Source organism: Rhinolophus sinicus, linkage group LG03 (assembly GCF_036562045.2).
Source record: "Rhinolophus sinicus isolate RSC01 linkage group LG03, ASM3656204v1, whole genome shotgun sequence".
NCBI lineage: Eukaryota > Metazoa > Chordata > Mammalia > Chiroptera > Rhinolophidae > Rhinolophus > Rhinolophus sinicus.
In genome coordinates this window covers 140,275,708-140,289,164 of record NC_133753.1, presented here as the reverse complement: position 1 = coordinate 140,289,164, position 13,457 = coordinate 140,275,708, and the positions used below count along the sequence as shown (strand labels likewise).

At 36.3% G+C, this 13,457-nt stretch overlaps 1 protein-coding gene across 1 annotated transcript in view; it reads left to right on the top strand.

Annotated features, from left to right (window-relative positions):
• Window positions 1-13,457, top strand: part of ADGRV1 (adhesion G protein-coupled receptor V1) — a 503,501-nt gene that overhangs the window by 202,355 nt on the left and 287,689 nt on the right. The window contains exons 74-77 of the mRNA XM_019734240.2: window positions 19-1,121; window positions 2,476-2,593; window positions 4,108-4,279; window positions 9,914-10,156. Coding sequence (XP_019589799.2) covers window positions 19-1,121; window positions 2,476-2,593; window positions 4,108-4,279; window positions 9,914-10,156 — 1,636 coding nt within the window. The remainder of the gene's footprint in view (window positions 1-18; window positions 1,122-2,475; window positions 2,594-4,107; window positions 4,280-9,913; window positions 10,157-13,457) is intronic.

Here is a 13,457-nt window from a genome sequence, read left to right as displayed (position 1 = left end):
GTTTAATTTTTTTTCCAGATCAGGTTTCACCGTTGCTGAAATTGAACCAATGGGAGTCTTTCAATTTTCCCCTAGTTCAAGAAATATCATCGTGTCAGAGGATACACAGATGATCAGATTACATGTACAAAGACTCTTTGGGTTTCATGGCAATCTTATTAAAGTTTCCTATCAGACAACTGCAGGAAGTGCAAAGCCGCTGGAAGATTTTGAGCCTGTTCAGAATGGGGAACTGCTTTTTCAAAAATTCCAAGCTGAGGTTAATTTTGAAATAATCATTATTAATGATCAGCTTCCTGAGCTACAAGAATTGTTTTACATTAACCTAACTTCAGTAGAAATTAAAGGATCACAGAAGTTTACAAAAGCTAATTGGAGACCACGCCTGAATCTAGATTTCAGTGTGGCAGTGATCACAATATTGGATAATGATGATCCGGCAGGAATGGATGTTTCTTTCCCCAAGACAACTGTGGCTATAACAGTTGACACAGCTCTCATACCTATAGAAACTGACTCCTCCATCACACACCCTAACACAACCAAGATAACTGCCATTCCACAGCCAACCGAATTGGTTGCCATTGTTACGGAGGTAACTGGTACATCTGCCATCCCTGAGAAACCTATCACCTTCCCTGGTACACCTGCCATGTCTGATGTGGCCACTGTAAGTGCAAATCTTTCCATTCACGGGATATTTAGTCTTGGACCACCCATTGTTTACATTGAAGAGGAGATGAAGAATGGCACATTTAATCTTGCGGAAGTTCTTATCCGGAGGACTGGTGGGTCTGCTGGCAATGTCAGTGTAACCGTTAATACGTTTGGTGAAAGATCTGCTCAGAAGGAACCGAGTGCATTGCCCTTTCATGATATTTATGGCATTTCCAACCTAACATGGGCAATTGAAGAACACGACTTTGAGGAACAAACTCTTCTCCTTACATTTGTAGATGGAGAAAGAGAACGTAAAGTATTTGTTCCAGTTTTGGATGATGAGGAGCCTGAGGGGCAGGAATTCTTCTATGTGTTTCTCACAGACCCTCAAGGAGGAGCACAGATTGTGAAGGGAAAGGATGACGCTGGATTTGCAGCTTTTGCCATGATCATTATTACAGGTATATCTTCGGAGTGATAGAGATGAAAATGTACTTTTGTGATGCGAGATTTGTAATAAGATCATTCTCATTCTAGTCTAAATTCAGTTCAAGGGGGTAAATTACCTGAATCATGCATAGAATTCATTAAAACATTGTTTTCCCATGGTATGGATTCAGAACATGAACACATGATGTTGTTCTGAGATGCCAGGCTAGAATTTAATGGACTGCAAATGTCACTTAGCTCAGAGCCAGTTAAATAATCTCTAAATCTATATTTTTACAGTATAGGGAAAAGTTTAAACATACTGAAATCCATATTCTTCCTCTGGAAAATACTTAATTTAGTCATCCAAGTACACCATTGCCTATCTTGTTTTGAAGCCTCATTCTGAATTTCCTAACTCCCAGTCATATAACTTCTGTACTATTGGGCGTATGTATTACAATGGCTTAAAAAAGCAATCATTTTTTTTTTTTTTAAAGACTTCCTCATGTATCTTATAAAATCTTTTGGTGATAATTTGCAGTTTTCCTCTGAAAACATACTGTATTCCTTTAAGTGAATTAGCTTGGCTTGCCAGTACCTTACACTCATCAAAGTATTGACAAGACCATATCATGATTCTTGCCTACTCTGCTCTATAGTTTTACACAATACTTGCAAGTTTCAGATGACACTATGCTAAAACAATGGACTATTTCAGTGTAGTGTGGGCCCTAGGTTTTTTCCAATTTAAACATAATTTGGTGGTGTGATGGTGCCTGTAATCTCAAGTGTTGCTGAGAGCAGCTTCTTTTACTCAGAGATACTCAGGAGTTTCTTAATAATTCTGTTTTTCTCTGGGGCAAGTAACTGAATGCATTACATTAATCGTGTTTTGGGTCAACTCTCTTATTGGACAGTAAATCAGTTAAATGGAGTTCATTTATTTAAGAAGTATTTATTGAACACTTACAATATGCTTGCCACTTTTCTTGGTATTGGGGATACAGCAGTAAACAAAACAATTGCTGCTCTGGTAGAACTTGCATTCTATGAAGATATACTGACTTTAAACAGTGAACAGAGAGAAAACGTCAAGGACTGTCAAATACAGAATCTTATCAGAGAGAGATGAGCACATATGTCAGTATGGGGACAAGGATTTCATGTGTTTTTCTTCCAGTCTTCTGTTCTCAAAGTGTTAGCTATCTTAATGTTATCATTTTAATTCCGGTCTATTTTTAAGAAAGATCTTTAAACATTATAGCTCCCCGCACTCACGTGTGAATTTCTCACTTTTATACTATCTGAGCTGGAAAGATTAGTGAAGCATTGGAGATCCTTTAAAGATTTCAGTATATTATAACTGTCCATTTTTCTTTTCAGGAAGTGATCTTCAAAATGGCATCATAGGATTCAGTGAGTCATCCCAGCGCGGACTCGAGCTGGCTGAAGGAGCTGATAGGAACAGACTGCATCTGATTGTCACAAGGCAGCCAAACAGGTATGTTTATACACAGGTGGAAGATGTAGCAGCCTGTGTGTCTATACAGTATCTAATCTGAATTGATAAGATAGTCACGGTAGGAAGAAATGTTGATAAAAGAAGGTAGTGTAGAATTTGGTATGTCAGTTTTCAGATGCTCTAGTTCTTCATCTGTGATTTAACACAGTTGGTTTATGGGTGTGACTTAGGGCTACCTTGACCATTCTGTACTTCTTAAAGTACCATACAAATGTCAGATTATGTGAGTCATCACTTTGTCATAATTGTTATTCTCTGATCACTCTGCGTGCACAACCATTTAGTGTTAGGGAGACTTGGAGTACCAAATTAGCCTGCAATTTCATATTGCGTAGTATACATTTTCTGAATGCTCATCACACCCATGCACTTAGTATGCACACATATACATGTGTATGCATGTGTGTTGTGTTCGTGCATGTGTGTGTGTGTGTGTACATATGTATATAAAACCTTTTTTCATTTTGGGCCTAAATAGTCTCTGAGAATGAAGATTATCTCTTGCCCTTTATTTTTATAAAAACCATTTTTAGCAGTAGTGTTTTTTTCTTTAGAATAATTCTTGTTAAAAGACAAATGAGGGCTGGCCTGGTGGCTCAGGCGGTTAGAGCTCCATGCTTCTAACTCCGAAGGCTGCCGGTTTGATTCCCATATGGGCCAGTGGGCTCTCAACCACAAGGTTGCCAGTTCAATTCCTCGAGTCCCTCAAGGGATGGTGGGCTCCACACCCTGCAACTAAGATTGAACACGGCACCTTGAGCTGAGCTGCCTCTGAGCTCCCAGATGGCTCAGTTGGTTGGAGCGCGTCCTCTCAACCAGAAGGTTGCCGGTTCGACTCCTGCAAGGGATGGTGGGCTGCGCCCCCCTCCAACTAGCAACGGCAACTGGAGCTGAGCTGCACCCTCCACAACTAAGACTGAAAGGACAACAACTTGAAGCTGAACAGTACCTTCCACAACTAAGATTGAAAGGGCAACAACTTGACTTGGAAAAAAGTCCTGGAAGTACACACTGTTCCCCAGTAAAGTCCTGTTCCCCTTCCCCAATAAAATCTTAAAAAAAAAAAAAAAGACAAATGAGTGACTTTGGGTGGTGAAAACACAGTACAATATACAGATGCTATATTATAGAATTGTACACTTGAAACCTGTATAATTTTATTAACCATTGTCACCCCAATAAATTTAATTTAAAAAAGACAAATGAGGAACATTGTGCTTGAAGGCAGAGATTTGCTATAATTTTTATTTTCATATTTCTGGTATATAATAGGCATAGTAAGCAGAAAAATATTACTTGTTTTCACATTCCTGGTACGTAATATTTCAATAAATACTTATTCAGCATTCTTTACATGGTCAAAGAATGCCATGTAAAGTAAGTGTATGCCTTAAATTCAGAGATACACTTAAGCACAGTGATAACACATTCTGCGTTAGACACAGGGACAGCACACTGTTACTGTGTTTACCTAAGTTTTGCTTTGTTCCTAGGGCCTTTGAAGATGTCAACGTCTTTTGGCGAGTCACATTAAACAAAACAGCCACCACACTCCAGAAGGATGGTGTGAACCTGATGGATACACTTCTGTCTGTTTCAGGGACCACAACCTGTACAACAGGTCAAACAAAGTGCTTTATCCCCATTGAGCTCAAATCAGGGAAGGTAAGAAATGATGAGCACAGTATTGTCAACTTATCATTGTATTTCTTTAGAATTATAATTTTAATGCCACTTTACTGCGACTTCCACATTGGGTATGTGGAGATCCTTTGTGCCTCGCCTAGCCATATGTCTAATTCTCTTTGCCGGGCAGTGGACTTAAAACTTGGAATTTATTACATTGGAGAATTTTTTATAAGTAAACTCATTATTGTGTACCTAAAACTAATACATGTTATATGTCAATTGTATCTCTTTTTTTTTTAAAAAAGCCCTTCTGTTTTTTCTGTTTCTGTTTCTTGTCATTTCCAAAATTCTTCCTGGCTCACCTGCTCATTGTGTGAATGGTCCCTTGAGTCATTTTCAGCCAGATTAGTTATTTCCAATTCCTCTGAATGTTTAGTATTTTTCTTTTATTATACCCGTGGATTTGATCATATCCCATTATACCCATTGATGTCATCACAGAATGAAAGTTCTTGCATTATTTATGTATAGTTAGAAAGTTCAGTTTTGATCAACTGAAGAGGTACAGAGGCCATGCTTCCTGAGCGTTTGGATAAATTTCTATTGGTTCATGTTGTACATGGCACCCAGGAGACAGGCATCTCCCCTCTTTCCAAAGGAATCTTCATTATTCAGTTGGTATTGGTCACTGATTACTTCACAGCTTTAGTCATTAATAATTGTGTGTGGGTTTTTTAAATAACTATTCTATGATACTTTAATGCCTAAGGAGCTCTCAGTATTATTTGTTCTTTGTCTACTACTTAATTTACTAAACTCAGATATTTAATACAAAAACTAGTCATAATATTATAAATGTTCAGAGTGTCATGGTTTCTTTGTACATGCCAAAGACATGCAGAAGACAGCATGTATTTAAGACAGCAGAAGAAGCATGTACAAATACAATTGCAGTTGACTCATAAATAATGCCGGGGTTAGGGATGCCAACCACGCTTGAAGTAAAAAATCTGCTTATAACTTATGGTGGGCCTCCCCATATGTGGGTTCCCAATTGTGAGTTGAAAATACAGTTGACCATTGAACAATGCAGGTTTGAACTTTGCAGGTCCATGTACGTATACAGGGATTGTTTTTTTTTAAGACTCGGATTCAATTAATTTTAAATACTTACAAAATGATTTTTTGTTTGCTACTAAATGATTTTCTTTTTGCTACTTGCAGTCGTGTCACTTGCTGGTCTTTTGTCTTTTCATTTGGCTTTACAAATCCCTGGAAGGATATTTGATTTATAGCAATAACAGACCCATCCTGACCCATCCTGATCTTTCCCGATCTTAAGCCATGTAATCAACTACTGTCCAAGGACTTTATTTCTTTTATCAGAAAGAGTTTTTGAAGTCTCAATCTATGTACTAGAGATATGCGTGAGAGTTGATGGTTGGTAAAGGTGCTGCTGATCTGAGCTACCTTGGTAGTGATAGAGCTAGGAAATAAGGTTTTTAAAATACTGAATTCCCACTGATTCTTGCACTCTAATTTAACATATCATTTTATTGTGTTTTACTTTTTTTGAGTTGGAGTTTCATCAGCTAATACTTCCTATCACACTGAAAAGGAAGAACTAAAATTTCAATATTCAAAACATTTGATCATGTTATTCTACTTGAAAACATCTAAACCCTCTCCTGTGTATTTGCTCAAATGGTTTTATGCCTTCCAGAACTCCCGAGCCCCACATTTCCTCTCTCTCCCTTAAGGACTAAGTAGAACATCAGTTCCTCCGTGATGCTTCCTGTGATATCTCCAGTTAGAATTCTTAATTCTCTAAATTTACAAAGACTTTATCTGCACCTTTCTTATGGAAGTTATCAGTTATGTGCAGGATCAAAACTTTTTTATCTTGACTGTTAGACTCTAAGCTGCTTGAAAATTAGAACATGGTTTTTATTAATATTTGCATTCACCCGATCATCCTTCATAAATATATGTGGCATACATGAATTATTGAAAATTCTATTCTGCGTTTTTATCTCAAGTAGGAATTTTGGTGAATTAGAATCTTGGACATATTTCACTAGACTTAAAACATCTGTCTCATACAATAGATGTTAACTGTAGAATTATGAGAAAAGACTTTGAGATCAAAGCCAGTTTAATCCTGTATTGCTGTTTGGATAAATGTCTTTATCAGTCTTTTGCTGACTTAGTTCTTTTGTGTGTATTTAGAGATGACAACAATTTTCACAGAGTGGAAATACCTTATTGGTGACAGCAGCCAGGTACAGTAGGTAAACATGCTGAAAAATGGAGAATTGTGCTTTAATACTGTTTGTAGGGGTCTCTACGTGCCAGAGAGAGAGGGAAAGGAGAACAGCCAAACAGGGGTGGTCTTAGAGAAGCTGAAAGGAAGGAAATAGGAAAGTTAGAGTGTAGGTGGGAGAAGAGACTGCTTCCTCTGAGCTTGCCCGCCTTGCAGGAGAATACTAAGGGAATTCCTAGATATTAAAGATATTATAATTAAGGGGAAAGAGAATGTAGTAGGCAGTACGTAAGATGCTGCTTGTATATCCTTTCTCCTAACTCAGGAAATGCTACTGAGCCCATATCCAAGTAGTTTCAGTTAGTTAAGAAAATGAATTTGGTTTCACCTCTTATTTCTCTCTCTAATGTAATGTTCAAATCCTAGAACTGAGTTTTCTCCTGTAGCTAATTTTCAAGGCATTTTGCTCTCATTGTCTTCTCAGCTGTTAAAAGGCAAGATATAGGCAAGAGTAATACACATTCTGGTTTTAGTAAGAGAAAAATTTTAAAAAGAAGATTATATATCTAGAAGAATGGAAAACATATATTTTTAAAAAGTACTATCAGGTTCTAATATGCATTTTAACAAATTGCATTTTATGACTAGAAGGATACTTATTACTCATCCAGTTTAAATTCTGCTCTTTATGTCTGACAAACTGATACCTAGACATAGAAATGAAGCTGGTTCTGCAGACATGTTCTTCCGCAGTGGCCTTTGAGAGATTATCTGGAGGTCCCAGAAGAGCGGCACAACTAACCATTCCTTGACTTTTGACCTAAGAACCATCTCTTTTATTTTTTTTAATCAGAGGAAGGCCTCCAAGGATACCGAGCTTATTCTCGGAGGTAGTATGGTGGTTAAGAGTTTGGGCTCTGATGATAGAAGACCTAGGTTCAAATCTTAGCTCTTACACTAATTAGCTGGGTGACGTTGGACAAGTTACTTATCCTTCCTGAGCCTCCTGGGTTTTATGCGGTTAATAATAGGGCTTAGATTACACGATATAATGAATGAGAGGCTCTTTGCACAGTTCTTCACGAGGAGTTGGCTCTTCATAAAAAAGGATTTGTATAATTATTATTCACAATGGATGGGAATGAAGCCCAAGGCAGTTTAGTGACTGAGTAGTAGCTACCGTGATACTATGGTAGGGGAGTTATAACACAACACCACAACACAGCAAACACAAGACATCATCCATAGAATTATACTAGTGATTAATGGTCATTTCTCATAAACTTAATCCAGTCTTGGGACCCTCAACTCAAAGGTGTTTACTCTATCATATCTCTAATTATCACCTCTACAGTTATTTAATATTTTCATTTTCAAGTTATGAAGAATTCAAGTAACTTTCCCTAGTACAGGATTAGAACTCGTCTTTTCAATTCCCCCTTCCTTCTGCTATATCTAACGGTTCCATATTAACAAAATGTGTAAAGGTAATAGTTAATTAACTGAGGAAGCACACTTTTAACCCACAAAATCTGTTTAAAGTAAACAGATTTTTAAACATGTGTTGCACATATTTTTAAAAATATTTAAGTAAGGTATTAGTTCATTATTACTTTGATTGTTTGCTTCTGAACAAAGATGAACCCAGAAAAAACCATTTTATACTAGCGGGGCAAAAGATCATCCTGGAATGTTTCTGACCCAACTACAAAAGCACCTTGCTGGCAGTTACACAGGAAATAGGTTCTTGTGAGTCTCCAGTCATATTTAAGTCTGGAGAGATTCAAATACGATCTGTGAGTTTTGGTTACCCAATATACTCTGACATTGTTTGAATAGAGTATTTCTTTGTAAAACTGGAAAATTCCTTTTGTCTCTAGTCTAATTATGTTTGGCATCTGTCTTTACATTGTTCAATTTTAGACAGTTTCTTATTTAGGTTGCAACATATTCTTTTGACTCTAAGTGGTTGTAAGTAATGTTCTAATCATCATCACTATGACAAGAATTTTTTTATGAAAAATAAAGAGTCTATGTTGCAATGTAATATGCTGAAAAATAAATAATGTAACATGCTGAAAACCATAGTTAAGTGAAACAATTGTGAGTTAAGGCTCTCTTGGCCATTAGGTAATAATAGTTGTTGAAAATAGTTACCCCTACTTTCCTAGTGTTTTTTTAGTTTAGTTATTGTATTTGCCAAATTTAGTTTCTCAAAAGTGGGAGAGTACAGTTTTCTCCATATTTCAATATTTACTGATAGTTAATCAGAAATGGCAAAGAATGATACGTACTGTAGGAAAGCGAAACATATTTCTTTAGACAATAAAAGGAGATTAAGTTCATTTACTGTGTGACTAAAATAGTACTTATTCTTGGGTAATACTGAAGAGTTTGTTATATTGTTTCATGACATAATAAGTCTCATTAAAATGATAACTAAACAAATGATGAATGAGGCCCTTGCTGATAAATAAAAGTGATGCAGTATATCAAATAAGACAATGACAAATGCAGTTGAAAATGTGTCAGTTTAGCTTCATTGAGCTATATCGGGAAACTAACAATGCTGCTGAGATGTTTAGATTATTGTGTAAGAGTAAATAGTAAAGACAGATGATTGACAGTACGTTGTAAAATTGAACGCAGGCTTTAGAAAATAAATTATTTGAGATGATTGAGAACTGAGGTGAAAGAACGAGGTGAAACATGAGCAAATTATAATCCAACAGACTAAATTTAGACTTATTTGATACTGAATTTTGGGAAATTTTGAAAAAGACCTAAACTTACAGAATTGACTATTAATATTTGGTCATATTTATGTAAAACCTTTTATTCCACAGCCTGCCCTGTCCCCAACCCAATCCCTTCAACCCGAGCCAACTACTGTCATGGCATTTTTTTGTTTTAAAATATTTAAATAGATGTGTATCCATTAATTATATGTAGTAAGGTTTATGTAATTTTAATTTTACATAGATTATATCATGATACATACATTGTTATGCACCTTGATTTTTTGTTCCATTCAATATCATGTTTTCAGATCCATCCACATTGAAAAGTATTGAAATAGTTCATTCCTTTTAACTACTAAATAACAGTTCATGTCTGAATATATTTTATTTATACTTTTGCTTATTGAAGTACACATAGGTTGTCTACTAACATTGATTTTCTGGTAAGAAACTCACCAGAGGTAGTAATGATGTTTCTTTAAGAAAGACCAAAAAAATAAACCCCATGGTAATCTAAGAATTTAATTCTGTATTTATACAGAATGTGTTTCTAGATTGATATTTATTTCTGTAATTGTGTATATGAATAATACTAATTCTTAACATCAGAATTATCTAAAAATAGAAATATATTCGTAATCATCCTTTTTTTCCCCCCATCATCAGATACCTCAAGTTGAAATGCATTTTTTTGTGGAACTGTACGAAGTAACTGCTGGAGCAGCAATAAACAATAGTGCCAAATTTGCACAGATTCAATTATTACAAAGTGTTGAACCTCAAAGCCTCGTGTATTTTTCTGTGGGTTCTCGGCTGCCTGTGTCTCATAAAAAGGCCACTTTCATCAGTTTGCAGGTGGCCAGAGATGCTGGGACAGGACTGATGGTATCTGTTAACTTCAGTACCAAGGTAAGCATGGGATATCTAATAACATACATTAAGGTTTTCTTCTTTAACTAGAGCATGTATAATGAAATGGAGAATAATCGATACATTATTTTCTTATGATTCCATCATAATTCACATTGTTTATTACATTAAGCTGTATCCTTAAAACAGTTCCATTTTTTCGCTTATATCATGTTTTAAAATGACAGTGTTTTGTATTGTTCTTTTTTTTGCAAAAGTCTGATGTACAATGCAAGCTGTCTTCCATAAATCTGTTCTGTAAGATCTCTAGAGAGTTAAATTTTTTTTTTAAATTTATTGGGGTGACAATTGTTAGTAAAATTACATAGATTTCAGGTGTACAATTCTGTATTACATCATCTATAAATCCCATTGTGTATTCACCATCCAGAGTCAGTTATCCTTCCATCACCATATATTTGATCCCCCTTAACCTCATATCCTATCCCCCAACCCCAACATTTCTTCACAGTGTTACTTTATCAAACTTGAAACAAAAAGTAAGGGTCTTTGTTATTGTTTATAACTGAACTAGTTGACAGTCTTCTCCAGAACTTCAAACACTAACTTGTCTTTATGTTTCTTGAAATCCATGAGTTCATGCAGGTCTTACTGCCACTTTTCACATCCATCCTATTAGGTGACATCAGTTGAAAGAAAGGGAGTAGGTGGATATCCAGGGACTCAGAAGAGCGTGCTGTGTAACACTAGGTGACCAGATCCTGGGGTTGGTCCAAACAACACCATACACCTTTCCAGCATCATTTTTTAAATTTTGTTTTAGCAGCAAAACTCTAATATATTAAGACAAAGGATTATCTCACTCTGCTTGAAGCATTGTGGTGGGGATTGGAACCTGCCCACCTCAGCCCTTGCTTTTTTTTCTCCTTGACTCATACAACTCCAAGAAACCCACAGTTTGAAAAGTCGTCCTGGACAGTGCTACCCTTTCCTCTGTTTCAAGATCGCAAGTCTGGTGGCTTTTTAATCCTCAGGGTTTCAAAGGTTTTTTGTTTTTGTTTTTGTTTTAACAAACTGCTGTTTAGTATGTGCTTGATTGTGTCACTACTGTGTGGCTCAAACAGAACATCCAGTGCATGAAATACAGCATATGTGCACCACTTTGCTGCAGCGATCACGTGAGTCAGGAATGGGAGGTGAAGACTAGAGCTCTGGGTAGTAGGCTCTCCTGGAAGCTTGCCAGGCAGGAAAGCTTGTCTTTATGACAGCGCCCACAGCTGGGCCGACAAGACGACAAAACTATCATATGAGACTCTAGAAATAAACTCTATTATAAATAGCTCTGAAGTGGCATGAACACAAAAAACATGATTCATAGTGGCGAGATTTTTAGTATTTTTCCTTTCGAGCATTTAAGATAGGAAAAGAAATGAGAAAAATTATGTGCTTCTTCTCCCATGAAATTACATCATCACAGGCTCACTACTTTGTAGAGTGAAAGAAGGGAACTGAAGAAGAAGAACAGAACAGATGATGCACCTTTTAAGGTAGTTCACAGTCAGATAAGAGAGGAATAGAAGTTGCCAAAATAAGAATCTGAATGCCAGTCTCTATCAATATCCTGGTTGTGATCTATTGTAGTTACCAACAAGGGCTACCAGGTAAAGGGTACAGGAGATCACTCTTTTTTATTTCTCATAACTGCATGTGAATATACAGTTATGTCAAAATAAGTTTCATTTTAAAAACTAGAAACAAGTTTCACGTATGTGGTATTATTTTTTTCCTCTCGGTTTATTGCCCCATGCGTTTTCTCTCTCTGAATGCTAGGCACCTACTAGAAGAGAAAGACATATAATTCTATTTTCCAGTAGCTGGCAAGAATGAGGAAATCATTGTGGACCACGTTGTTATTATATTGCAATGATATCAATCTTCATTTTACTTTAAATAAGTTTTCAGAATGTAGTTAAAACAGTGGCTATCATATACATACCCTGTGGTAGGTCAGAATTCCCAGTACATAAATATTCTGGTCTTAGCATGAGTTCCCTTATGTCTATATATTTATGATATAAAGTTAAGGGATATAAAGATTTGAAATAATGAAAATATCACTCATTCCAGTTATCATTAAATTAAATACGCCTATGGCTAAGCCAAATTTGAACACCAATTTCAAATCCTTTCATTTATGTATGTGTATACTAGCCCAAAGCACACAAGTTCAAGAAAGAACATGCCTTTCCTCCTTATTCTCACATTGCCTATTCTATTCAAAGGCTATTTCTATATTGATTTCCGTTGTTGCTTTTAAATTGCATAGTGCTGCTTGTTTTTTTGTTTTTTTTTAATATGTATTTTATAAATACAAGCACATTTTGATTGTTCCCTCTCCTTTAAATGTCTGAATTGTGAGATAAATACTACCGGAAAATAGTGGACAGAATATATTCATATAGTTTATAGTAGTAAAGGCACCACCATCTAGCTTTAAAAGTTCAGCTTTAATAGGATGAAAGAACTAGCTGCCATGAACCCTTCTCTCATGCCATCCTGCTTTTACCTGGCAAGATGACCTCTCCTCATCTCGCAGATAACCACTATCCTGAATTTCATGTTGAATTATTCCCTTGCTTTTGTTTATAGTGTTACCACCTACCATATGCTGATTAGGTTTACCTATTTTGGAAATTACACAAATGAGGTTCTGCCAATTGTATTGTTTTATGGTGTGCTTTGTTGCTCAACAATAGGTTTCTGAGAAATACCCATGTTAATATGTGTAAGGGTTTTTCACTCTTACTGTGACGTAGTATTCCAATGGACACTTAATTTATCCATTCTGAAGCCAATAGACTTTGGTGTTACTTCCTTCCGTGAGGCTTGTTTTTCTACCATAGTGCTGCAGGTGTTCTTAAAAAACCTTTGTCTTCCTTATTTTTTTTGTTTTTCAACACAGTTGGTCACTTCCTCCTTCTAGAAGCATGCGGTTCTCTTTTGGGCTTCTGGAGCACCACACTTTCCTACTCTTTGCTTACTGGCAGCTCCGTCCTATTGCCTGTGTTGGTGTTCCTGACCAAAACATCTGGGGGTGCATCTAGACTCACTCTTTAGCTTAGACCATCCAGACCTGTTTTCTTTAAATATCTGAATTTTTATCAACAGCCATTTCACCACCCTGATTCAGATTCATATACCTGATTGCTTCTACTTGACATCTGCATTTGAATATCTAAAAGTCATCTCAGGCTTATGTATAGTAACTCTTGATTTCTCCATTAACAATATTTGCCCCAGTTTTCCACCATTCATCCAGGCAAACAGGTGAGAGTTATCT